This window comes from Phocoena sinus, chromosome 2 (assembly GCF_008692025.1).
Source record: "Phocoena sinus isolate mPhoSin1 chromosome 2, mPhoSin1.pri, whole genome shotgun sequence".
In the NCBI taxonomy this organism is placed as follows: Eukaryota; Metazoa; Chordata; class Mammalia; order Artiodactyla; family Phocoenidae; genus Phocoena; species Phocoena sinus.
The window spans coordinates 67,636,107-67,663,987 of NC_045764.1; the positions used below are offsets into that span (position 1 = coordinate 67,636,107).

General features: G+C 50.4%; 1 protein-coding gene across 6 annotated transcripts in view; it reads right to left on the bottom strand.

The window, feature by feature from the left end:
• Positions 1–12,434: 12,434 nt before the first annotated feature.
• Positions 12,435–27,881, bottom strand: part of MAP2K5 (mitogen-activated protein kinase kinase 5) — a 269,304-nt gene continuing 253,857 nt past the window's right edge. For 3 of the 6 annotated variants that reach the window (XM_032622662.1, XM_032622661.1, XM_032622660.1), the window contains 2 exons: positions 26,229–26,295; positions 12,438–12,890 (listed from right to left, as the gene is read on the bottom strand). In XM_032622662.1, the coding sequence (XP_032478553.1) occupies positions 12,649–12,890; positions 26,229–26,295 (309 nt within the window). In that variant the 3' untranslated portion in view covers positions 12,438–12,648. Of the gene's footprint in view, positions 12,891–26,228; positions 26,296–27,881 lie in introns of all 6 variants that reach the window. The other 3 variants (XM_032622664.1, XM_032622666.1, XM_032622663.1) reach the window with 3 other exon arrangements.

Sequence of the window (27,881 nt, forward strand, 5' to 3'; positions counted from 1 at the left end):
CCCCTCACTCCTGTCTGTCTGATGCTATTTTATTTTCTTCATTGGATTGTTCACTGCTTAATATTTCCTGATTTGTTTGTGCGTGTTTTCTGTCTCTCCCACTGGAATGTTTTGTTTGCTGTTGTATTCCCAGGGCTTAGAACAAGGCCTAGCACACAGTTGGTGCTCAACGTGTTTGTTAAATGAATGAGTGAACAACATTTGAATGGAAGGGCTGTGACCAGACTTGCTGGCCACAGTGATTGAACGGTGCCCTTGCTGTTTAGTAGCCAGTCAGGTTCTTCAAGAGTTGTAGGTTCTATGCTTCCTGGTGATGTCTAGGAAGGTCTTGGGATTCTCAGCCTCCACACAGATTCAGGCAAGGCTACTCAGGCAAAGCCTCTGAAGGCTGAAGGCTGGTTCTCACAGGAGGCGGGGAATGGGCTCTGGCAGGCAGGTAGGGAGCACCTGGCAGGCTTGCTGAGTGCTCCCTGGTAGCAAGGGCTTCCTTCCCAGGGCCTCCTCCACACAGCATGGTGGGCGGAGGGGCTGGAAAGAGAACAGACTCTGGACTCAGCAAGGCTTGGGTTCAAATCCCAGTTCTGCTCTGTTTGAGTCTCCAAACTTGCATCTGTAAAATAGTTCCTGGTCTTACAGGATATCCTGGGTCCCACAGGATGTCATAAGGATTAAATAAGGTGCTGGGTGTACGGCACATAGCCAGGTCTGGGACTAGATTGAGTACCTCGGGTGCACAATTTAAGCAGGGATTCACTCTCAGGCTCCTGAAAATTCTCCCCATAGTCCCAGCCTTGCACAAGCAGACGGCACAGAGTAGGTACTCAGTATCTGTGAGTTCCCCTTCCCTAACAGCCTCAGATCAATTCTGGACAGCTGCCTGAACGTTGGTGGGGTTCAGTCTGCTTGCTGGGACAGGTTGAGTTTTTTTGCGATGTAATTCACATATTTAAAGTGTACAATTCAGTGGTTTTTCATGTATTCAAAGAATTGTACACCATCACCACTATCAATTTTAGAATAGTTTCATCACCCCAAAGAGAAACCCATACCCATTAGATATCACCCCATCTTCCCACCCTCCCCCAGAGCCTGGCAACCATTAAACTACTTTCTCTTTGCCTATTCCGGACTTCTCATATAATTGGAAACGTACAATATGTGGTCTTTTGTGTCTGGCTTCTTTCACTGAGCATGTTTTTTTTGTTTTTTTTTTTTTAAGCTGTACGCGGGCCTCTCACTGTTGTGGCCTCTCCCGTTGCGGAGCACAGGCTCCGGACGCGCAGGCTCAGCGGCCATGGCTCACGGGCCCAGCCGCTCCGCGGCATGTGGGATCTTCCCAGACCGGGGCACAAACTCGTGTCCCCTGCATTGGCAGGCGGACTCTCAACCACTGCGCCACCAGGGAAGCCCATCACTGAGCATGTTTTTAAGGTTCATCCATGCAGTAGCATCTATCAGTACTTCATTCCTTTTTATTGACAAATAATATTCCATTGTATGGATATCCACATTTTGGTTTTTCATCCACTGATGAATATTTGGGTTGTGTCTACTTTTTGGCTATTTGGAATGAAGTTGCAATGAACATTAATGTACAAATTTTTGTGTGACTGTATGTTTTCATTTCTCTTGGGTACACACTAGGTGTAGAATTGTCAGGTCACATGGTAACTCTATGTTTATCTTTTTCTAAGGAATTGCCAGACTGGTTTTCCAAAGCACTGCACCATTTTATATTCTTACCAGTAATGTATGAGGGCTCTGATTTCTCCACATCTTTGACAGCACTTTTTATGATGATTTTTTTTTTATTATACCATTCTAGTGGGTGTGAAATGGTATCTCACTGTGGTTTGGGCTTGTATTTCTCTGCTGAGTAATGATTTTGAGCATCTTTTTCATGTGCTTATTAGCCATTTGTACATCTTTCGAGAAATGTTTATTCAGATCCTTTGCCCACTTTTTCAACTGGATTGTTTGTATTTTTATTATTAAATTGAAAGAGTTCTTTATATATTCTAGATACAAGTCCCTTATCAGATATGTAATTTGCAAATATCTTCTCCTGCCCTGTGGGTTGTCTTTTCACTTTCTAATGATGTCTTTTGTTTTTAATGTTGATGATGTCCAATGTATCTTTTATTTTTTGCTGCTTGTGCTTTTGGTGTCAAAACTGAGAAGATTTTGCTAAACCTAAGGTCATAAGATTTACTCCTATGTTTTCTTCTAAGACCTTTATAGTTTTAACTCCTACATTTAGGTCTCTGTTCCATTTACAGTATTTTTTGTGTCTGATAGAGGTAGGGATTCAAATTTATTCTTTTGCATACAGATACGCAGTTGCCAGAGCACCATTTGTTGAAAATATTATCCTCTCCCCATTAAATTGTCTTGGCACCCCACTGGCTTTTCTGGTCTGGAGAAACGACTATCTTCCTTTCTCCAGGAGAGATGGGGCCTCCCCAGAGAGGGGGGCCCAGCCAGCCTCCCTCTGCAGATGTAAATGGAAGCTCACTGCTCAGGAATCAGGAACCAGTCATTCCTCCGCAAATATTGTTGAGGTGTTCCCTCTTACCCCACTGATAATTCTCTTCTTCCTCTGCCTTCTGATGTATGTGGCATGTGCCTTCATTACGACACGGTCTGGGACGAAGTGACAGTGGAGTGTTCCATGTCTCTTAGTGGAGCGAGAGTTCTGAAAGAACATAGTCTGCATCTTACAGGGAGACAGCTGTTGCTGAGGAAACAGCCTTCACCTCAGACAGATCTGGGTTTAAATCTTACGGCTACTACTTCCTGGCTGTGTGGCTTTGGGTGAATTGCTTCACCTCTCTGAACCTCAGCTTCCTCAATCATGAAATGGGCATGCTGGCATCACAGGAATGTTGGCAGAACTAAATGAGATGAGAGGCCCCAGTCCAGAGCCTGGCACACAGTGGGAGCTCCAGTTTTCTTAGCTGGTATTAATGGAAATAGGAAAGTGACCCTCCTCCCAATACCACTGCTCCACCCCAGCCCTAATCCTGTCCCTCTCTATCCCTTTACCCTGCTTTATTATTTTTATTTTTTTTAGTTATACCTCCCCACACACCAGAGGCTACAAGGAAATGAATGAATCACACCTAAAGACTAATACTTATAATAATAATAGCTATTACTTATTTTCTGTTACACTGTGTTAGACGTTTGTCATAAATGCATTTCTAATCTTCACAATAACCCTGCAAAGTAGATATTATTATCCCATTTTGCAGTTGAGGAAACTGAGGCTCCAGAGTGCAGGGACTAGTTTGCCTTGATCCCTACCGTGTCCCCAGCTCCTGGAACACAGGAGGTGCTGAGGAAGGATCTGATGAATAAACAGTGTCTTCAGAGTCTCTCCTGGGCCCTGGGGGGAGTCCCTAGTCCTTGGTACTGGGATGACTGAGGCCCTGTAAGGGTCAGCCTCCAGGGCTCAAGGAGGCTGAGTTCTGAGCCCTGTTGGGGAGGGAAATGGGTAGGGGAGTGGAACTGGAGGAGGGAAACTGACTCCTGGAGAATGGGAGTTGGTGGTGCTGCTGCACGGTGCTGGGAGAGGTGGGGGGAGGGAGGGAGAGAGAAGGAAAGCGGGCAAAGGCTGGTGAGTGGGGAGGGCAGCTGAGGATGGGGGCCTGGAATATGGGCTTTGTAAACTGTAAAGGGCTGTGTGCATGGAACAGTGTATTCCAAAGGCATTTGGGACAGCCTGGGCTGGAAAATGAAGAGGAGACATTTAGTTTCCTATTGCTGCCATAACTACCACTGTGTTTGTGTGTGTGTGTGTGTGTGTGTGTGTGTGTGTGTGTGTGTGTGTGTGTATGGTACGCGGGCCTCTCACTGCTGTGGCCTCTCCCGTTGCGGAGCACAGGCTCCGGACGCGCAGGCTCAGCGGCCATGGCTCACGGGCCCAGCCACTCCGCGGCATGTGGGATCTTCCCGGGCCAGGGCACAAACACGTGTCCCCTGCATTGGCAGGCGGACTCTCAACCACTGTGCCACCAGGGAAGCCCACCACAGTGTTTTAAAACAACACAAATGTATTGATATTATTTTATAATTCTGGAGGTCAGAAGTTAGAAATGGGTTTCACTGGGCTAAAATCAAGGCATTAGCGGGGCTGCATTCCTTCTGGAGGCTCTAGGGAGAATCCATTTCCTTACCCTTTCCAACTTCTAGAGGCCACCTGCATTCCTTGGCTCCTGGGTCCTTCTTCAAAGCCAGCAGTGTAGCATCTTCAAATCTCTCTGCCTGTGCTTCCCTCTTCATTTTTTGCTGCACCTCACAGCAGGTAGAACTTCCCCCATCAGGGATCGAACACACGCCCCCTGCAGTGGAAGCATAGAGTCTCAACCACTGGACCACCAGGGGAGCCCCATCCTTCTTCCACTTTAAAGGTCCCTTATAGGGCTTCCCTGGTGGTGCAGTGGTTGAGAGTCCGCCTGCCAATGCAGGGGACATGGGTTCGTGTCCCAGTCCGAGAGGATCCCACATGCCGCGGAGCGGCTGGGCCCATGAGCCATGGCCGCTGAGCCTGTGCGTCCGGAGCCTGTGCTCCGCAACGGGAGAGGCCACAACAGTGAGAGGCCCGTGTACCCCAAAATAAATAAATAAAGGACCCTTATAATTACACTGGGCTGACCTGGATAATCCAGGAAAATCTTTTTTAACTTAATTATTTTTGTTATTAATTAATTTTTGGCTGTGTTGGGTCTTCCTTGCTGTGTGCGGGCTTTCTCTAGTTGCGGTGAGCGGGGGCTACTCTTCGTTGTGGTGCGAGGGCTTCTCATTGTAGTGGCTTCTCTTGTTGTGGAGCACGGGCTCTAGGCACGCGGGCTCAGTAGTTGTGGCACGTGGGCTCTAGGCACGCGGGCTCAGTAGTTGTGGCACGTGGGCTAAGTTGCTCCGCGGCATGTGGGATCTTCCCGGACCAGGGCTCGGACCCGTGTGCCCTGCATTGGCAGGCGGATCTTAACCGCTGCGCCACCAGGGAAGTCCCAGGATAATCTTTAAAGTCAGGTGAATAAGAATCTTAATTCTCCTTTGCCCTGTAATATATGTATATATTCACAGATTCTGGGTGTCAGGATGTGAACATCTTTGGGGGGCTGTCATATTCTGCCTACTACACTTCTCTCTCAAAAAAGAGGCCCTGGGAGGCTGGAGTGTATGCGGGAACTTGATGAATACAGCATATGGATGACAGCATGTGTGCATCCAGGTGGGGGCACTTCTGTCCACACCCTCAGCCTCCTGAGCTACTGCCTGGAATCCAGAGCTTTGCCCCGACTGGGTATGGCCAGGGCTGAGCCTGGAGCTATTGCCCTGAGCTGCACAAACCTCCTGGGGAATCCAAGGCAGGCCTGGGTGTGGGCTGAGGAACACATTGGTGGGGAGCGTTCTGGTCACCCACAGGCACTGCCATTAGAGGCCAGAATACCCATACCAGGCCCTCATGCCAAATGTGCAGTGGCCTTCACTGGCGGTGATGTGTCTTATTATCCTCATCATTTGTCCTTCTCCAGACCTGAAGGGCAGGGGGCAGATGAAAAAGTGGGGAGTCACAGGGCTGGAGGAGTGGCTGTGTGGGTCTGTGTATATGTGGGGCAGGGGTGCCTGCAGGAGGGGGGAGGAAGCCAGCCCTTTGGAAGTGTTTTGTGCATGTCATGGTCAGCATGGAGAATGATTCAATAATGCCACCAACAACCCATTAGGTGGGCACTCTTGTTACCTCATTTTACCAATAAGGAAACAGGCCTTTCCAGAGAGGTTAGGCATCCTGCCCAGGGTCACACAGCGAGTCAGTGGAGGAGCCAGGACTTGGGCCCAGGTCTGTGTGACTCCAAGCCCATGCCTCCCACACAGGATTGTCAAAAAGGGGTCCAGGAGGCCGTGGAGGGTGGGGGGAGGAGGAGAAGGGTTCCATTTGGGTGTCAGAAGAACTTACATTGAATGCTGCCTCTCCCACTGCCCTGCTGACCAAGAGATTTAAGATACCTTTAAAACAAATTATTTTGATTATAAAAATAATACGTTTGTTGCATTATATTAGGAAAATGCAGAACAATAGAGAGGAGATTGAAGAGAACCCACACTCCACAGCTGTGCAGTGTTAACTAGGGTCTTGTTCCTAGATGGGGGCATGGTGGAGGCCGGGTCACTAAGTTCTCTGAAGCCCTACCAGCCCCGCCAGCCTCCCCTCCATTTATTTAATCACTACCTCTGAAGCAGCTCCTGAATGCCAGGCAGTGCCCCAGCTCCTGCCTTCTTGGGGCTCTCACTGGAACAAGGCAGACAGACGGTGCAAGAAAAGCAATGAGGACGAGACAGTAAGGTCGCGCAGTGACGGGGATCCAGGGTGGGTGGGTGTCAGAAAAGGCCTTCCCAGAGCATTTCAGCTGAGCCTTGGAAGATGAGTAGGAGTTGGGCAGGAGAAAAAGGGTGGTGGGGAAAGGTGTCCGGGGCTGAGGGAACAGCCTGTGCAATGGCTCACAGGCAGAAAGGGCTCAGCTCATTCAAGGAGTAGAGCATCACCCCCTGTGATGGGAACATAGAGTGGGAGACAGAGGTGGGGCAACCATGCCCCTGCCTTTGCAGGGGTGCTGGGAGGAACCACCAAGGCAAGTGTGAAGGCAGTGTGCTGTGCCCAGCCGATAACTGCAAGACAGCACTATTTCTCCTCTTTCTCAGAATTAAAGTGATCTGGACACTGGAACTCCGGGGACCCTCCATGCTCTTTTCTCATCCTGCCACCCTCACTGCTTTTCTCAGTGTACACCCCATTGCTCTCCCTACTACCCACCTCCCCAAATGGAGGAAAGATAAAAGGCAAATTTGGGGGAAAGATAAAAGGCAAATTTGGGGAAGAACCAGCAATACAGCCTGACTGGATGCTTTTAACTAAGTCTGAGGGCAGGAGAGACTTTTTATCCCTTGCAAGTTAATGCAAACCGTTAGGGAGATAAATAAATGACAGAGCTGCCGATGGACTGTTGGGCTCAAAGGAGGGAAATTTGTCTCACTTTAGAAGAAGGACCTGGAGGGCTCAGCCCCATCGACTTGTTCATTGTGTTGTTATCTGCCAGAGAGGTGGTGACACCACAGCAATTAAGACAAACTTTAGTCTGTAAGTTCCTCCCTGCAATCTCGTGGCTTCAAAACAAGACAAATGATACCGCCAAGGGAGGAAACAAAGTCTTTTTCAGACCCTGTCCAAAGTTACGGCGAATATTTGTAGTTGTTCAGCAGAAAATTTGTCATTACGAGGCCTGGGCTCTGTGGCTCCCCCCGCCCCACTTTATAATCCATCTTGGATTATAAAGTGTGCCAGCCCAGGCTGTCTCTGGGACTCCACCTGGCTGCCTCCTGCAGGGTCCCTCCCATTGCCAGCCGCACCCACCTGCCTGTCTCTCAGGTTACGGGCACCTCGGGTGGATCAGGACACGGTTTTTGCCAACCGGAAAGGAGTCATGACAAAGCCAGGAAGTGCCATCAAAACCCAGCTCTGCCACCGAGGGCTGGTGACCTCCTTCCATCTCCCTCCTGCTTGCCCTCCCCTGCACTAGCAGCCAGCGCCCACAAGGACCAGGCTTGGGGGCTGTGTCCTGGGCCATTTCTGCTTCCACCTGCCTGGGCTCCCCGCCCTTGTCCCATATCACCACAGCTGTTGGCCTTCTCCACAAGTCCCTCACAACTGATCCTGGCCTCAGCCTCCCACCTGTGGTGGGATTGAGCCATTTCTGGCTGCTTGAAGGGGAAGCACCCCAGCCCCTCAATGAGGAGGTTGGGACCTGGACCCAGTACAGCCTTGGGAGCCCACCTGGCCTCAAGTGTGGAGTGAGGACCCCGCTGGCTGCCTGGGCTGCTATGGGCTGTTGGCACTGGCTCCCTTCTTGCCCTCCTGCTTCTGTTGTTTCATGCTCTTCTGCAGCCTTGCCTGGCACTGCCTCTCTCCCCACCCTCCCTGTACTCTGTGAACACAGGCTCCCATCCTAATAGGGCCCAGACTTAGCTACAGGACGAAGCTCCAGTGGGGAATCTGGGCAGCGGTCAGTGGGGATGGAAGACATCTTGGAGGCAGCATCATGACCCTCTCTGGGTTCCCCCAGCCCACGTGGAGGCAGCTGTCCGTCCCCGTCTAACCAACCTGTGCGACAGAGGGGGTCTGTGGAGCTGCCTGCCTGCATGGCTGGCACCATCCCAGGGCCTCACTCTGAGGTTATATTCTGGCCTTCAGCACTGAGTGTGCAGAGATCCGGAAGCATATGCCTTCCCCCCAAAGATTCACGTCTGTTCACCTCAAGTGCAAGGCCCCAGGTTCTTGGCCTGCAGGCAGGGCACCCATGGCTTATCTCAGCTGGGTTACGGCACCCAGCCCGTCTTGCACTGGCCTGACAACCCCCCAATGGGCTGGGCTCAGCTCTGGGTCACACTGCTTTGGGCCACAAGGCCTTTGTCTGAACACATGTGGGGAACAAGGGTCCCACCCTGTCCCCATTGCCTTCTTGGAGCATCTCCAAAGCCCTGGGGTCCTGTAACCCATACTTCCCAGAAGGGAAAACCAAGGGCAGGACAAGGAAGGTCCAGCGGGCTGAGTGCTGAGGGGACTCCTTGCCTCCAGGCTCGGGTGGCACCCACCTCCCAGTGTGAACTGCGGGCCCCACGAGAACTGACCTGTCCCAGAAACACCCCCCCTCCAGGCTTGAGGGTCTGAGGCCTGAGGCTGCATCCCGTGGGGGTCTGGTCTCCTGGATGTCCTGGTTAGAAGGCAAATGGGTGTCTCTGAAGGTTGGAGTGAGAAACCAGAACAGGATAGTGACAAGCCCTGGGGAGGGGCCTGTGGGCCTGACCCTTCCAGCCCTCCAGCCCTCCCACACTCAGAGCACCTGCCATGTGCCACCCTGGCCAGGTCCTGGGGTGATGAGTCAGACCCTCAGGGGGCTCACATCTGTACCAGAGAAGCTTCCAAGAGGAGGTGCTGTTTGAGAGGGGCCTCAAGGGAGGAGTGGAGGTTGGATACGTGGGCAGGGTGACGGTGGGTGAGGTGTCACTCTGGGCAGAGGGGAGAGCTCATTCCTGTCCCTCCGTGTTCCAGGTCTCAGTCCTCCATGACCCCTCAGGGCAAGGGCGGCTTGGCCTTGGGGCTGTCAAGGGTGACTGGGGGGATGACTGAGCCTACATAGGCAAAGAGGGCCCTGCCTGTCAGCCAGAGGGCTCTCTGCAGGAGAAGCCCTCAGGGGTCGCCCAGCTCCCCATCCTCCCAAGACTGAACCCAAGGGAAACGTAGACCTTGAGGGCCGCCCCAAAGCTGGGGCTCCAGACGTGGAGTCCACGAGTGAGTGGTTCCAGGGCTCCACGAACCCCAAGTTGTGGACAAAACTGTGTGCGAGCGTGTGGGTGCACATTATTCTGGAGTGAGGGTCTGTCACTTCTGTGGGACACCTGTGGAGGTCCATGGCCCCAAAAGGTGAGAACCCCTGTTCTGGAACATCAGGGCTGGGAGGAACTCCAGGACTCAGTGGGGTCAACTCCTGCATTTACCAAAGGGAAACTGAGGCTCAGGTGGAGACATACTTTGTCCGAGGTCATCCTGGAAGCTGGCCTCCAGGTCCAGGGCCTTGATGAGCCCTCCAGAGCAGTGTTTCTCAGTGCCAGTGGAGGACGCTCTGCCTCTGTGTCCTGGGGGTGGCCACAGAGCAGACCCCTGGGCCCCACTCCAAAGGTACGGATATAGTATCTTTGCACACCAGAGTTCCTGAGGACAGGGTATGTGTGTGCGCGCTCACGTGTTACATATGTAGTGCTGTGGAACTGACTTCTGGAGCCAGGGTTAAGAGAACGGCTCTGAGTTCCCAACGGTACATTGCTACTTACTTGCTGGGTGTCCTTGGGCAAGTCTCTTAGCCTCTCTGTGCTTTGGTTTCTCCATCTGTAAAACGGGCAGATTAATAATACCTCCTACCTCATGTGATTGCTGCAGAGATTAAACAGGTAGATAAAGTAAGCCCTCAGCACAGTGCTTGCATGGGATGCCTGATCATTTTCCCTCCCTCCCCTGGTTTGGGACTTGGGGATAGTGGGCTGGCTGGGTGAATCTTCTCAAATCAAGAATGAACTTCACGTCTGGGTGGTGGCTGGTTCATGTTCTGGGCTGGGGAGGCCCCTCTGGGGAGCGTCTCCTCCTCAAAAAGTCCACAACACATGTTCCATGAAGCTCTCCCTGCCCTGAGCACTGACCTGGGGAGCAGCAGCCTCGATGGCCCGGGCCTCATCTAAGCCTGTGACCTCCCAGCCCCAGGGATGCGGCAGGTGCTCTGCCCCAGGCCCAGGGGCAGTTGGAGGCCTGTACCACCTTGAAAAGTGTTACCAAGAACATGACAACTCTGCCCCGGGAAACAAAAGGATGCCTCACATAGGCTGAGCCCTTCATGGGCAAAGGGCTGAGCAGTGCTGGGAATCACAGTGCAGCCAGTTTCCACTCAGGCCACATTTACTGGGCACCTACGAGGCCAGGCTCTGTTCTTGGCACTGGAGAGGTGGATGCCACATGAAGAAAACTGACCAGAATCTCTGCCCTTGTGCAGCGTACATTCTAATGGGGAGGAGGGGAAGGGAGGAGATGGAAGATAAAATAAATGAGTCCAATTAGTGGTTTGTAACAAATGCAATGGAGGACAGTGGTGCAGGCAAGGGGAACACGAGTCCCAGAGGGCAGGTGTGGGCGGGTTGTGGTTTTAAATAGAGCGGTCAGGTCAGGACTCACTGAGATGCCATACGAACCAAGTCCTGAATGGGACAGAAGTGAGTCATGTGGATACTTGGAGAAAGAACGTCCTGCACCCGGTATGAAGGCCTATGTTAGATGGCATAATACTAGCTGCCAGTAACATAAACGCAAAATAGTTTAGTTCAAGCTCATTTAACAGTCCAGCGCACGGGTTCCTGGGGGCAGCACGTTCTTCCAACTGGTGATTCAAGGATTCAGGCTCCTTCCTTTCGGACTTCAGCCTCCCGCGCCTGCCACTATAGTCATTTTTCCATTTAGCAGGAGGATGGAGAAACATGTAACACAGAAGGCACATCTGCATTTTAAGCTTCTTGGCCAGGAAGCAACCTACCATCTGCTTCAATTGATGAGAACTAGCCACAAGGCCCTGTTAAATGCAAGGGGGTTGGGAGAGCTGGCCTGGGGCCGGGTAGCAGCTTCCCCACAGCCCTACACTATGGAGGGAGCATGAACCTTTGGGGGTCAGCTAGGTGTCTCTGCCGTGGCCCTGAGTCGGGGAGTGTCCCTGGATGTTCAAGGCTCAGTAAGGTGGTCAGGTGGCTGGAGTAGAGTGAGAGTTGGGGATGATGGGAGTTGAGATCAGAGATAATGGGGGCAGACTGCATAGGGTCACACAGGCCATTGCTGGGTCTTTGTCTTGTTTTCTGAGTGAGCTGGAGCCCCTGGAGGTTCCAAGCGGGGAGGGCCAGGATCTGCCTTGTTCTACCTGGCTTGCTCTAGTGGCTGTGTGGAGAACAGACGGCAGGGGCAGGTGCCTGGTAGGAGTCTGTTGCAGTGGTCCAGTGGTGGTGCCTTGGATGAGGATGGGAAGTGGTGGGATCAATGCAGTTTGAAGGCAAAGACAGCAGGACTTCCAGGTAGGCTGTATGTGCGGTGTGAAAGAGAAAGAAAGGAGGCAAGGCGAAGCCCCAGTATGTTGGAGTGGGCACCAGGAGGATGGAGACGGGAAAGTGGTGGAGGAGGTTCTGGATGTGTGCGTGGTGTAGGAGTTTGCTTTTGGATGTGTCGCGATGTCACTTAGACCTGCAAGTGCAACCCGAGCCTCTCTGAGCCTCGGTTCCTCACCTTAAGACGGGGCTAACACACTTACCTGGCGGTGATGGAGAGGATTACCTAACAGGAAGGCTGTGAATGGCCCGAGGTGAGTGAGGTTCCCTGGGCGTGACGTCAAGGGCAGTGAGGGCCAGCTTGCTGCAGAGAGGAGCTGGTGGCGGGGTGTGGGGTGGGAGGGAAGGAGGGCCTCTCAGAACCACCCCAGGCTTCTTCCCAGCTCTTGGTCTCCTTCCTCACCCACGGCCCCAGATCAGATCCCTGTGTTGGAGCTGGAGCTGCTGCCGGGACTGCCTGGCCCGTGAGTGTGGGGACAAACTCCAGCCCAGGAAGGGGCACGTGACGTGGGTCCTGAGATCTTAGCTCTAGTGCTGGCTTGGCCACTCTTCGCCGTGGGACTCGGTTCAGGGACCTCCACGCCTCAGTTTTTCACCTGTCAAATGGGCCGGGCTGTGGGCCTTGTCACGAAACTGCAGGAAGCGCTCCTGGGGGGCTGGCACTGCCACACATATCCCTGCGCCGCTCCCAGCCCTGGGCGGGCAACGGACCCTCTGCACAGCACAACCCTCCTGGCGGTGGGCAGTCACAAAGCAGTAATACTTTTATTCCCATCAGCGATACTGACGGGGCCTGACCCTTTACAAAGGAGAACGTCAGGAAAAAGGAAGAGCAGCAAGAGCGTAGGAACCTCTCTTCTCGATGCCCCAACCCCTCTACCCTCCCTGCCAGTCAGGCCTCCAGACCCGGAGCGGGGGCGAGGGCTTGCCCTGCAGGGGTTGGCCACCCTTGAGGGCTTCCTAGGCAAGGTCATCTGCCAGCAGAGTCGAAGGTGAGTCCAGCAAAGCTCTTCTGGCGCGGACAGCAAACGAAGGGCACGACAGGCACGTTTTCCCCTTGGTGACCAGTCCTGGGCTTTCAGCATCACACTGCAGCCTCAGGGGGGGCCCTGCTGGCTCCGCCTCTCCTCCAGTGCCCTGCACACCCACATGGACACCACGGTGGCATTTCCGTCGTTGAACTGAACGATGAATGGGTGGCCCTGCAGGGAAGAGAAGGAAGCTGTGACAGGCATTCCCCAGACTCTGCACGTCATCACTTTCCAAGCCCTGTTCTCAGTATTCCCCAACAGCCCTGTGAGGTGAGGGCAGCTTCAGCCCCATTTCACAGCCTAGATGACTGAGGCCCAAGGTGGAGCAATGACATGCCTGTCTAGAGCACTCGCTGCAAACCTCACATTCTGCCTGGTGCTTGGCTACCTTCTCCTGAAACTCCAACCAGCCTGAAAGATCCCCAAGGGTGTGAGCCTATCTTAACTCCACACTGCCTGGCCCTTCCTCAGCCCAGCATCCCTCCAACAGCTGGCAGGCAAGGCCTGGCACCGGAGCTGCCAGCGTTCCTATCAAGTTGCTGCCCAGAGACCAGAGAATCATCTCATCAGGGGCTACGTCAACCCCAGTTTTCTTCTTTGTCTCCAGCCCTCCTATGAACAATCTGCGAGTGGAGGGAAGGCAAACGTGTCAGGGGGAGGACGGATGTGCTGGTTCGTGGTGAGAAGCTGGGGGCTGGGGACCGGACTCTGGAGGGGCGCTACAGCCTCCATGTGGCCCCTCAGGCTCTAACCTACTTAGCCCACAGGCAGGCCAGGTTATATTTAGTCAGCCCCCTCCCCAGCTGTCCTGAAGAGACAAGATTCCTCCTCACAATCTTAGGGCCTCCTTGGGAGTTCCCAGGAAAGGTCAGAAAAAAGCAGGGGCAGCCATGGGATCACCCTGGCCACAGGTCAAAGGTGAAAGGAAAACTGGAAAGCATTCTCTTCCCTTCTCTTCTCCAAGTGCTTCTCTGCTAAGGAATGCTCACTTGGCAGCCTCCTCTCCTACCAAAAACTTTGTAGCCTGAGACTGAGGGAGCCACGCTGGGCGAGCACAGAGCATGGGGGGCTCCCCGCTGCCTCCTCCCCAAGTCCCCCTGCTCCTTCTCTCCCTCTCGCTTCAGCCATCCAGCTCCGAATTCCCTGCTCCCTCCTGCTTTCTGAGCCCTTCTTGGGCCCCCTCTGCCTCCCCTCTGGCCAGGCGGGGCTCTCGAGGCAGCCTTCCTGATGAGCTCATCACAGAGCCAGGAGGGACAGGGCCAGGGCTCGGATGCCCAGACCCCACTGTGTGTGGGAGCAGTCAAGGACCAGGCTGGGGAGGAGGCGGGAGGTCAGGTCGGGCGGGTGTCCCACAGGCAGCACAAGCCTGAGGGGGGGCTGAGGTGGGAGAGGCCCAAGAGGGACTCTGTCTTGGCTCTCATATGTCCCCCACCCCGACACATATCATCTCACCTTATATGTGCCTGCCTAAATCAGTACCTAGATAGAGGGGATTCTTCTTGAAGTCAGTGAGCACATTTCCTTTTCAGGAGGCTCAGAGGAGGTGACCTTGTGCCCTTCTGAAGAACAAAGGGAGAAGCTGTGCTCAGGAGCCTATGGGCCCCTCCCCTGAAGCCCGGGGTGGCACAGTGTCACTTTCCCAGAATGCCCGGTGACTTTGGGGGCCATATGCTCCATCTCTGTTATCATCTGTTCAGGAACAAGCAGAGCAGAACCGCAGGAGGGGAGAGTGCAGCGTTCCTCCAGTTACAGGAAGGCTGCTGGCTACACTGCAGGAAGCATTTCGCCCAGGTGCACCGGGAGGCTGACGAGGAGAGGGGCAGCATCCACCGCTCTGGTGGCGACTCTGCCCCTTTCCTGTCCTCCCTGACTGGGAGGTGACCCCCATCTCCTGTGTACCCCTGATGCTTTACACCACCCTGCACGGAAGTGACCGAGACAAGTGGTTTTGTCCCCAGCCACTGTTGATGGGTTTGGGGGGAATGAGAAGGGGAATCATAAAGGGAGAAAGAGAGGAGACGGAGACAGAGACAGAGACAGAGATGGAGGGGAGACCCCAAGCCTCTCTAGGCATCCTGGGCTGTGACAGGAGAATGTGGGAGCTGTAGGCTGCCTGGTCCACCATCTGAATGGGCACGCAGAGAAAGCCAGTATGTGGGGAGTGAGAACATGGAGAGTTGTACAGAGGGAAACAGGAGCTGAGATGGCACTGGAGACCCTGGGGGCCATGATAGCCTGGCAGCATCTCTGCCTACAGTGTCCATGCACACCTCACGGTCTGGGGTGGAGGCACTAAGTCCTAAGTCACATAGGTGGGCACAATAATCTCCACTTTGCAGATGAGGAAACAGAGGTCACGGTTGACCTGCCCCATCTCCCAGAGCTGCGACTGGATCACAAGTCTCTATAACCCAAACCTACTGCCTGGGGCACTCCCTGGGCTGAGCTGGAGTAGGCAGAGCCAGATTGCAATTCCCCCTTGCCTTGTTTCTGCCATGGGATTCAGGCCTGCCTGGCCAGAGGGGGACTGAGACAGCAGGTCCTGACCCCTGTGTCACCCCTGGGACATCCTGGGAGAGTGGTGTCAGGGTGGCAGATCACTCTTACTTGACTCTGCCCCCTCCCGTCAGCCCTGGGTGGGAAGCAGGGAAAGTATACCGCCACCCCATTTTACAGAAAAGGCAACTGAGCACCGGGGAGGGGACGTGACTGGTTAAGTGCTGGAGCTTCTGGTTGCTACTCTGGTACGTTCTCAGGGCTTGACTGCATCCCCTGTGCCCCTGACAGCGCACGTGCTCCCTCTCCTCCCTGGAGTACAGCAGACACTCCTCCAGCCCTGTGATGCACACGATGCAGGTGCTCCCCATGACTTTAATGAGCAAACGAAATCTGATGGACAATTCCGGGAAAAGCATGAAGATCGCTCGGCCACGCTGAGGTGCCTGAATTCCTAGGTGGCTCCTGACAGGCCTGAGCAGATGCCTGCAACAGCCAAGATGCCTGGAGACCGATGGAAACTGCACACCGGATAATACCGAGTCCAGCACCATGGATTGAGTGCTGTGTGCCAGACCCTTGCCGAGGGCTTTGTTCTCATTTTCCCACCGATCGCCATGCTCACTCTGGAGGCGCACACAGCTCCCTCGCGGATGAGGAAACAGACACTCAGGGACCTGTGCGAAGTCGCACAAGCGAGGGCTGAGCTGGAACCACAACATGGGTCTCTTGACTCCAAATGCCATGCTCAGGACCACATGCTCTCCTGCACCTGCAACCGGAGAGCCGACCTCACAGCCCTTCTGGGGGTCTCTGTGTGGTCCGGAGAGGGCTGCAGCCCCTTGAAGCCAGACCCTCCTCTGCATCTGGGTAAATGCACATCTCCCCCTAGGCAGAGAAATCCAGATGTGGACAAACTCGCAGCCCCCTCAGCCTTCAAGGATCAGCGGATCCCATCTCCTCGGAGCCAGGACACCCACATGCTGCTTGTCAAGAGCATCCTCCACCCCAGGTGACGGCCCCAGACACCCAGGCCCCTGCCACCCACACGCAGAGTGTGTCAGTGGTCACTCCGCAGAGGCCGGCAGGGCGCGTGCAGGCTGGAGCCGCTGAATGTTCTCACTGGCCTCATCACCAGGCAGTGGGAGCCACTTTCCTTTCCCGAATTCTCTCAGGGCCAATTGCAACAATTAAACCGGCGAGGGTTGAAGTATAATGGCCCACAAACTTCGCCACAGAAGGTGGAGACATAATGAAGGGAAAAGAATGGCACTGGAAGACGTAGGATGGATCCAAAAGGCGGGCACAGGGGAGAGTGAGAGAGATGAGTCAACAACAACCAAAGCTGGCAGCATCACCGGGTGCAGACCTCCCACCACGGGGCCGAGGGGCAGATCATGCCCGTGCACTAACTCGTGAAGAGAAACTAGAGTGTTCAGTACACCCTCCTTCACTTGGGCACTAGCCTCCAGGGCTTCGCTAGAGTTTGGCCCTCTCCTTCTGTAATAATGCCCCTAATTTTTGCCCACCCGTGTCATTGTGATGAGATGCCTTCCTGATGACTGATGGCGGGACCCTCCCCATGTGGACAGCGCTCCATGCTTCTGCCAAAGGGGGCAGGGAGAGGAGGGGTCCAGGGGTCCACCGTGTGGGCAGGAGGTGGACGCCCCGAGCCTGCTGTGGAGAAGTACCGCCTGAGGTTGATGTGTCTGGACTCCCAGGCCAGTGCTCATTCACTGACACCTCACTCTCTGCCCTTAGTTGGGCTTCGAGTTTCTTCCCAAATAGGAATTTACCTATTTGGGGTCGCTATAGTCTCTCCTCTCGTATAGCCTCCTAAAGAACGTCCTGCATGTGAACCATTTAAGGACTTGCTGGTGTGGGCGCCTGCCCGGTGCAGCGCCTGGCAGGTCGCAGGCCCTCAGTTGGCCGTGGGCCTGAGGCAGGAAAAAGCGACCTGCCTGTCCTCTCTGTCTGCATCTATTCATCGAGCCCTTTCTGTGGGCCAGGCCCCGGCTGCCTTACATGGCCCGGAACCCAACCATCACCCCCTTTACACACAAAGGAGACTGAGACGCCGATAAATGTGACCTGGGGCAAGGCCACAGAGCTAGAAAGTGGCAGGGTTAAGGGCTGAACCCAGCGGAGGACAGCGCACTACTCTGCTCACTGGGGGCGGGCACAGTGAGTTTTAAATTCCTACTTTTTAAAAGAATATATGGTACATTATTATTATTTTTTTTTTGCGGTACGCGGGCCTCTTCCGTTGTGGAGCACAGGCTCCGGACGCGCAGGCTCAGCGGCCATGGCACACGGGCCCAGCCGCTCCCCGGCATGTGGGATCTTCCTGGACCGGGGCACGAACCCACGTCCCCTGCATCGGCAGGCGGACTCTCAACCACTGCGCCACCAGGGAAGCCCTGGTACATTACTTTTAACTAGTGATTTTTAACTGACAAACTGAAATGACAGTGGCCAAAAGGCAAACTGTGTCCTCCCCGCTCAAAGCTGTGTCCGGCACAATCAAGTAATTGATTTAATAATCAGCAAATCTATTAAGTATTATATTATGCCTGTTTTATAGGTGAGGAAGCTAAAGCACAGAAAGATTAAGGAATCTGCCCAAGACCACGGCGCTTGAACGTGGTGTTGTCTCCAGAGCCCGAGCCTCAGCCATTATGTTGTCCTTCCTCGTCACTGCCAGGGCTGGGGGATGGCGGCATCCACCCTGCAGGACAGCTTGCCCTCAGAGCAGGCGCCGGGTGGTCCCTGTTCCTTCTCTTTGGGTCTAGATTCTAGAGAAGCAGGAAAATGAAGACCCAGGGCCTGGAAGAAATTTTCCAGGGCTATGGAGACCACACCCTAGACATAAGGGTGGAAATAATAAATAGGATGCCTGGCAGCAGACTGCACCCCAAACCTAAGGTCTACTCTGTGGGGCCTTTCTTCATGTCTCCTCTTAAGAGGTGCCATCTCTCCCAGAACAAGGGCATACCCTTGTTCTACTGTGTATTATTATCATTTGAGCTCACCTTATCCTAGCACAGACTGGAAGCCTCGAGGGCAGGGCAGTGCTAATCACATAGGAACTGCAAAGAAAAGTCAACTGGATTGACAGGTAAGTTACACTGCTTCCCAGGAGCCTGAGGCTAGGCTGAGAAGGGCCGTAGGTTGGGTGGGCAGGCCTGGGGAGAAGGCTTCACAAGCTGAGGCTGCTCTTGACTCTCTGGACCACAGGATTCCTCTCTCTCAGGATGAAGACCAGGCCACCAGGCACCTCCTTTCCCACCAAGGACGCCACACGGGACAGAATGCCAAGGACCCACGAGCTCATTCAAGTAAGCAAGCCCAGCCCAGTTACACTCCAGCTAAGTCCAAAACAAGAAGAGTCCAACACGCACTCAGGCGAGCCGCAGGGCCAGTCCTGTCATGAGGCAGGTGCCTGTAAGAGGTGATCTGAGAGGCTGGAGGGGCCCCAAGGTCAACGTACTGCCCATCACTTCACCTTTCTGCACTGGGCCTGCCAGCCTTACTTGAAGGCTCTCTGCATGTCCCTTTAGGATCCAGCCCTTGTGGCAGGGGTAAAACACTTCAGTCCTTCTCGGCAATATGGAGGTGCGGTAGGATAGGATGGGACCTCAGAGACCAGCAGGGCTGTAGAGTGTGAGGTGTGCTGGGGCTTCCACACATGTTTGATTCAAATCATTAAGATATTTTAAGCTGTATTTGTTAAAAAAAAACTAATTAAAAAATAATATATACACTCAACTATGTTCAACTCTAAATGTTACCCTGAATATTGGCAGTGTGTTACCCAGCACTGTGATGGTAACTGATTTTCTGCAGCTCTTAAGACAGGCAGTCTGCTTGTTAGATCTGTGCATATTACCGACTGCTCATACATGGGCCGACACCTAGGAAGGTTGTGGTGGTGCACTGGGCATCTAAAAGAACTCAGGGCTGTGACGTCCACTCACATTGTGTGTAGCTATAAAACTGTGTGAGCACACCAGAGCCAGTGCACTGAGCCCACGAAGCACATCTGCCCAGTGGCCCGGTGCACGATGCCCAGACAGGAGTGTGGGTCAGGCCTGCTCTGAGTTTCCAGTGGCGTCAGCTCCTGCAAGCTTTGAGTCCCTCTTGTCTGACCTGTAGATTTACCGTAAGCAACTCATATGAACAGCTGCTAGCTACTGTCAGCAACTAAACTCTAAAATAAAACTTTTCTGCTATTCCTTTTTAAAGCTTCTATTGGGCTTAAAAGATGCCTGAGCCGAGAGGGCAACTGGTGAGTCAGGATTTCCTTGATATGGGGCTCCTGAAACAGTATCAGAGATAAGTGGAACACTGATGCAAATATTAGACTATAACCATCCCCGATGACCCTGGCTCTCAGATTTTCGTGTCCTTCAAGAGAAGTCTCATGGACACCTTTCTACAATGTCTACAGTGTCTGCAATGAATACTTACTTACACATTCATGCTAAAAAAAACACTACTTTTTTCCTATATTAGTATTGAGATCCTGCATTAATTTTACATAATAAAAAGCATTCCACTGCTACAGATTCAAAACTAGCAATCTAATCTCTACTTACTCTGGAGATAACTTCAGATTAGAGAAGTAATTTTTGGAAAAATGCACATATGTCCACTGTCTGCTAAACGGCTGACAAGTGCCAGGGCAGTGGGCAGCCTTTATAATATTAATTACATGAGATAACAACGCATGATCATCCCTGGGGTCAACGCTTCCTTCCAGGCTGGGTGTGCCCGAGCTAATCAACAGGGGGAGTCAGGGAAGGAGGTGGCTGGGATTGTGGCTGCAGGGCAGCCCCCAGGCACAACTCAGCAGGGAGAAGCTGAGGCACCTCCACAGCAATTCTTCCATCTGTCCCTGTGTGGGGTAAGGCACGGAGCCCTGGACTGACAGTCAACAAGCCTTCTCTCAGCAGCCCAGGAGTCGTGATAGCTTGGGAAGGGCCATGATGGCCTCACCTATAAAAGAGAAGCTATTCCAGGGGAACCTCCATTGCCCTGGCTTCATCCTTCCACATGGAGGGACCTGTGTTGTTATCACACCCCTCAGTCGTGTCCCCAGGGGGAGGCGTGGCAATGTTGGGAGGAAGCATGGAGCAGGCCCGGCTCAGGGGTCTCCTGCCCACAGGGAGGCTGCATTCTGGCCTGCCCTCTCCCGGTAAGCTTCCAGGCAGGCTGTTCACCTCTGACTGGGCTCTGCGGTAAATTCTCAGGAGGGCCCCTCGGGCCACCCACATAAGCGTGCCCGTCAACTCAGATTTTACAGAAGTAGGGGTGATGCTTCCTTTCTGTCATTTCCTGAGCCTTATTTCTCAGCTGGTGTTGAACACAGGGAGGCTGCTGGCTGGCCTCGTCACCCAACCAAATCCCCCAGCTCTCTCTGCCTCTGGGGTCGGGTGAGAGATTGCTTGTCTGCAGACAGGGGTTCACAGATACACCCTGGGCAGTGCGAGGGGAGGTTACTATCCCCCCAGGTAGAATACATGCAGGGGAGCGGCAGTAAGATGAAGGTGTGAGCCTTGCCTATCAGCTAGTGTGGAATCTGCCTGTCTGCCCAGCCCAGCCTACCTGGGCCAACGCCCCGGCTGTGGAATTTTCCGAGTTAAGGCGTTTGTTCTGAGACTGTGCTTTCTCAGCCTCTGATTCCTAAAGCTTTTCCACGGCTGGGGTTGGGGGTTCCCTTCTAGCCCTTCGTTTTCTTTTAAGACCTCAGAAATGATTTGCAGCTGTGACATGCCATTTCAATCGACCTTCCTGAGTTTATCTTCACAACTGCTACAGAAATAGATGTTTCTTCCCAAATATTCAATTATTAGCAGCAAACTGCTTACCTCCAGCCATCCTAGACTGTACACAGGCATCTAAGGGGGGGGTCAAGGCACTCTCCACCTTTCACCTAAGCAGATCTATGTGTTCCTACACAAAGTAATTGTTCAGAAAATGGCCAATCGAGAGAGCAAGATGTTTCCAGAGGTCTCCGCAAGTCATTCTAGGGCCTGTCCTTACAGGGCAGCCACGGGACTCGAGCAGTGTGGTATGGGAGGGGGCACAGAAGACTGCAGTGGGCCACCGTGAGGGGTAAACATGCAGATGCCAGCACTCACGAGTTTGTGTCGGAGGAAGCTGACCCATTTGGGTGGCAGAATGGTGCCACTGGCCCGTTTAGCGGGGGCTGTGGTGGCTGCCCTGTAGGAAACTCAGACAGGACTCGGGGGAACAGCAGGGAGAGTGCTGGCTCCCCCTCGCAGTCTCAGGCTGAGCAGATACCTAGAGAAGTCAGGACCTGAGGGTGCCAGAGGGAGGCGGGGGGGCCTCGCTCCAACAATGCTGAGGGCTCTTGTCTGAGAGGCTGAGTCTGCAGGTCCAAGCAGTGAATATGGGGGCCACTTACAGGCATCTGGACGTTCAAGGTTCGTCTTTTGGTGTGATGGCTGTGTGGTGGTGGGGATTTAAAGACACAATGCTCAGAAGGATGGATTCTTTCCAGCCCTCTTTTTTTCTTACCTCTTGAGATTTGATGTTTAAACTCTGAGACCTCGGCTCTGTGTGTGTGTACACGCATGTGTGGGCATGTGAGCGTGCAGAAGGGGAAGAAAGAATGAGACCCAGCACAATTTCTGGCACACAGCAGGCAGCTCAGTAAGCTTGTTGAACAAAACAGAACAGGGTGATTCTACAGTGGGTGAATGAAGAGATGGGGAGAGACTAAGCCTAAAAGCCCTCCCTCTACAAATTCCCAGCCATGCCAGATAAAAATGGAACATTTTCCAAAAAGCGTACCAGATGAACTTGTAAAAAAGAAGGAAATCTGCAAGTGCCAAAAACGAAGAGGGAACTGAAAACCAGAATTATAAGTGTGTGCGTGGAGGTCTTGTAGCCCTCAGGGAGGCTATCAGTTCTAGGAATGTAGGACCTGGAAAGTGTGAAGAACTAAGTGGACACAGGAGACAAGGGCCACCTGGGAAGCCGGCCTGAGACCCTGAGCAAAACTGGGACTGCAGAAAGGGTGAGCCAGAAAAAGTCTGCCCATCAGCAAAGGGGATGCTGTGTGAGGTGGTTCTGAGCCTCGTGCACTTTGGAGTTCAATGTACCACTACTGTGGTCTCAGAACACAAGGCTGCTCATAAACTAATGTAACATTGATATTGATCTAGCAATACTCTGGAGTATCTCTCAGGAGCATGAAAAAACATTCTGGGGAAGTACGTCTGGAATTCAGTAATTTCCACAGTACTAAGCCCCATTCAGTATGAGCTTACAATAAAACTTCCAAAACGTGTGAGGAAACAATTATCCATGGACAGGAGTCAGCAGACACAACACACAGGAAGATTAGAGCTCTCAGAACCAAGGTGACAGAAAAATAATTGGAAAGAAAATGTAAAATGATGTACAGTTGAAAAGACTGAAGGCATAAAAGAAGAAATTGAAACATTAAGAACAAGACATTATAAAAAAGAGAAGAGAGATTTGAAAAAGAATCAAATATAACTTACAGAAATAACACATATAGTGACTGGAAAGAACAAAAGAAATTCTCCATAGATGAGCCAGATAGCAAGCTGAATATATAGCAAGGATAGATTTAGTAAGCTGGAAGAATGGTTTGAGAAAATTACCCAGAGCACTAGTCAGTAATGAGAGATAAACAAAAAATAATTTTTTTTAATGTGAAGGAGAAAGACCCAGAGGAAAGAATGAGAAGAGATGGGACACTGTGGGGTAGGGCCAATATCCAAAGAGACAACAGCTGAAAATTTTGAGAACTGATGAAAGATATGAATTTTCAGATTCAAAAGTCATAATGATCTCCAAGTAGAATAACTATAACAAAACCTATACCTAGACAAATTGTAGGGAAACTGAAGGATACCAGGAAAAGAGATGTTAAAAGCAACCAGAGAGACAGGCATATCGCTCACAAAGGGCAGCAGCTGAGCAGCTGGCAGATTCTCAACAGCAAGTGTAGAAACCACAGGACAACACAGTATCTTCAATGCCCTGGGAAAAACTGTCAATCTAAACTTCTAAACCCAATTTAACTAACAACCGAGAGTTAGGGCGGGACTTCCCTGGCAGTCCAGTGGTTAGGACTCTGTGCTCTCACTGCCGAGGGTCTGGGTTCAATCCTTGGTTGGGGAACTAAGATCCCACAAGCCACGCAGCGCAGCCAAAAGAAAAAAGAGGGCAAAGTGAAGACAATCCTAGAACAAAAACTCAGTTTTACCCTCACTGACAGAACTCTTAATATACTTCCAAAAGGAAAAGAAACCTCAGAAGGAGGAAGTAGGATGCAACAGGAATAAGGAACACATAACTGCTAAATACATGGATAAATCTCAATAAGTACTGATTATACAAAATGACAACAAGAGTAATGACTAATTGTGAGGATCTAAAAACAAAATGACAATGAAATTCTGGACATGAAAGAAGGGACTGATCAGAAACTCCTAGGGTCCTTATGTCTGGGGGAGAGAGGCTGTGGCAGAGGCTACTAGCTGCCTCTCAATAAGCATTCCCCTTCCTTCCTTGGTGATACAAATCCTGATTTTAATAAGGAACAGTGTCACCCAGCAAAGCAGCTGCATGCCCAGACTCCCTTGCAGCTACTTTTGGCCAATGCCATGGGAGCACATATGCTGTGTGCCAATCCCCAGAACTGTCCTTAAATGAAGGGGTATTTCTACTGCCCTTCCTCATTCCTGTTGTCTGGAGCTCAAATGCCCCTTGACTGGAAAGATGGAAGGAACCGCCAGCTAGTCTGGGCGCCCTACTTCCTGCCTTCCTTTATATGTATGGGGAATACCCTGCTGTCTTACTTAAGCTGCTGATTGTTTTAATCATGTGCAGCTAAAGCCAATTCTACCTAATATAAAGATGAGATCGAACCTAAGGCTGAGTATTGTTGGGGAGGGGCGTATATTTAGTGATTAACCTTAGGCTTTGCTAAATTAAGTTAGAAACTCAGGGATAATAAGAGGCTAGAAATAGAATATAATATATAAACTACTGGAAAGAATAAAAAGGAAGAAAAAAATTAATCTAATAGAGTGAAGAAAGGAGAAAAAAGAAGTCAAAAAAGCATTGTAGAGAAGAAAGTACAAAACAGGATAGTAGAAAAAAAAATCAGGTGTATCGAGATACAATAAATATAAATGAATAAACTAATCAATTAAAAGAGAGTCTCAGATAAAATTAAAAACATCAACAGCAAAATGCAGAGATTCACTTAAAACAAAATAACACAGAGATGATGAAAACAAAGGGATAGGAAAACATATAGCAGACAAATACTAACCAAAAGAAGACAGCATAGGTATGTTAATATCAGACAAAAATAAAATTTCAAGCAAAATATATTAGAGGTAATGAGAGTCACTACATAAAGATAAAAGAAACGTTTTAAAATGAAGATACAGCATTTTGACATAGGCATCTAACATCACTGCCTTAAAGCAAATACTGACAAAAGTGCAAGGAAAAACAGACAAAGCCACACTAATAGTGAGAGATTTTAACACAGCTGTCTCAGTAATTGATAAATAAAGCAGGTAGAAAATCAGTAGGGCCTCAAAATATTTAAGTAATGCAATTAACAAATTTGACCTAAAGGATGTAAATAGGACACCGCATTCAACAACTAGAGAATCACATTTCTTTCAAGCAAAGAGAGAACACTGAAAAAAAACAAAACAAAACAGTGTAGTAAGGGCGTTTCAACAAATAACAAAGATCTGATACTATACCAACTATGTTCTCTGACCATGGTGCATGAAAAGTAGACAACAATCACAAGATAACACAACACCACTATGTGCAAACAAAAAATACTTCTAAATAATTCGTTGGTCAAAAAAGAAATCCTAATTGAAATTGGGAATTACTTAGAACTGAATGACAACAAAAACACTACATATAAATATTTGTGGGATGCAGCTAAAGTAATACTTAAAAGGCAATTTATAGCTTTATATGGATATATTAAGGAAAAGAAGATTGGAAATTTACAAGCTAAGTGTCCAATTCAATAAATTACACACAGAACAAAAAGTAAATCCAAAGGAAACATAAAACAGCAAATAATAAAGAACACAAAGGAATTAGATATCAAAGAGATGATCAAATCAATAAAATACTGGTTCTTTAAAAAGATTAATAAAGTAGACTAACTCTGACAAAAATGATAAAAAGAGGACACAAGGAAACATCATTAGGAATGAAAAAAGGGCACATAACCACAAATCTGGGAAAAATTTTAAAATAATAAGGGCATATCATATGACTGATATGAGGCCAACGCAGCTGAAAATGCAGTGTGATGACTCATCAGGAGAGAAAGAAAGAAAGAGAGAGAGAGAATATGTGTGTGAGTGATGGTAGGGGCAGCGGGAAGGGTGATAATGGTGGCGACTGGGAGGTGCCAACGAGAAGTGACAAATAATCACCCTGGCAGGTGAGTCACAGGTTTCGAGCCCTGGCATCACACTTTTAACTTTTCAAAACACTTCATATCCATTGTCTCATCTTATTTCAAGAAGCATCCAATTAAGTAAAGGCTGCTACCTCTTAAAATTCATCTTAGTAACAGCTTTTCTAGTTTCTTAATAAGGAAAAACAACCATTCACACAAAGACTGAAGCTCAAGTGGAGATTTTTTGATGTTACCAAATCAACAAGAAACATAGAGGAAAAATTGCTAAAGATACCAGATGTCAAACTTTTGGGTAAATAACTTTAACTGAAGTGCCATCTTGTTTTTTTTTTTTTTTTCTTTTTTTACTGTTTCCAGCTGTGATGCTCCCGTTTTCTGAGCCTCACTCTATTTAGCAGACAGGGTTACTTACTGGTGGGGTGAGTGTGAGGGAGCCAAAGGGGTGGGCTCGGGCAGCCCTTTTGGAAAATTTGAAATAAAAGCATAACAAAGGTCAAAGCTACCAGGCCTAGTCTATAAAATACAGGATTGAAAGTTACCAGTTACTCCAGAGTTTCTGCTATCAGCCATCATTTCCATTTGAATCTGTCCCCTCCTTTTTTTTTCCTAAGGAAATCCACAAACAGGAAGCGAACCATTTGAAAATTCTGATCATTTTGTGTCCCAGCAGCAAATAAAAATCATCAATAGAACCCACTTTTAGCCTTGAGTAATATTTTCTAAAACAAAATACAAAGAACCTGTGGTACTTAACTACTCTGTTACTGATTTACTGTGGTTGGCAAGGTAATGTTGAAGAAAATTAAATGTACGGAAAGCTGAAATGCGTTTTCTGTGGCAGCGAACGGTGTGGCCTGTGTCTTCTGAGGCAGTGTCACTGGCCGTGTGCAGAAGGAACGAGAAAGGGGGTGCACTTCATCTGGCTACAGATAAGCTGGTGATGGCCTTCCCCGCAGAGCTGTATGAAACCAAGTCTGTTTTCACCGTTAAGAAGGACAAAGTTATTTCGGTACAAACTTGCTTCTTCTGGTAGTTATGCTCCCGTTTACACAGAGACCTCAAGTCAATCAAATCCAGTACGGATGGACTGAGAGGCTTCTGTGTGTCTGGCTCTAAACCTGGTTTTTAGAGTCAAAAGACTCCCCCTGGCACATTCATGCCTTATTTGGTCCCCTCAGAAAAGTACAAACAACCTCAACAAATAATAATTCAAAATAATTTTACGCTAATCATTGATTCAAGAGCAAAGTGGTCATATTGTTTCAAACTTGGGCATCTGCATGCAATGTTATCAAGCAGTATATTTCCTATTTAGTGAAACGGTCTGTTTTCAAATGTAGAGGCACTTTACATACCGACAGGCCACTGTAAATTTGACTCCCTTACTTAAGACTAAGAATCTGAAAGTTACAGTAAACTCGAACACTTTACTTTTAGCTAGTCCCTCAAGCCTTTATTCAACTCCATTTTTTTGTAGTTTAGACTAGTGCTTACACACTTACTATCTGGTTTCCCAATCTAAAGCACAAAATAGAAGAGGAAGAGGGGAGGGCTGTTAGAAAGGGGAACAAGGGCAGGAGTACTAAGTGACATCTATTAGCAACACTGCAAAACAAGAACAAAACCAAAGAACCAGCTTGGGGTCAACCAGTGCAGGGACAAGTGGCCCTCCACGTGTTAACATCAGGAGACACTAGGACAGCAGAACGCAGCAAACAGACTGTTCATGATGATGGTCTAAAGAACATTTTCTAAAAAGCCAGACCCTGATGCATGTAATCCATTTAAAAGGATAGGGAAGTGTATATAATACATTTAAAACCTCTTGCCTATAATCTTTTTTAAAAGTTTTGGTTTTATAAGGAATAAGTCTCAGTTATCTGAATAATATCCTTCCTTGGAAGTAGCTCATTTACTGAAGGTGGTGAATAGAAGACTTGCTGCTCTTTGAGTTTTGGAAGGTCAATATTAAACAGGGGAAAGCTCACACTCCGTCTGGCCGCCTTTCAGCAGCACCGTGCGATGTCACCTGGCAGACAAGCCTTCAGAGCCTCTGAACTCAGTAAAGACATATGGGGCCACTTAGGCCCAAGTTTATCTTGGCTTCCTTTGGAGAGAGTTTGATTACTTCTAAGATTTATGGTCAAAGCAGAAGGAGAAAAGAAATACCTCACAGAGCAGATTTATAACCT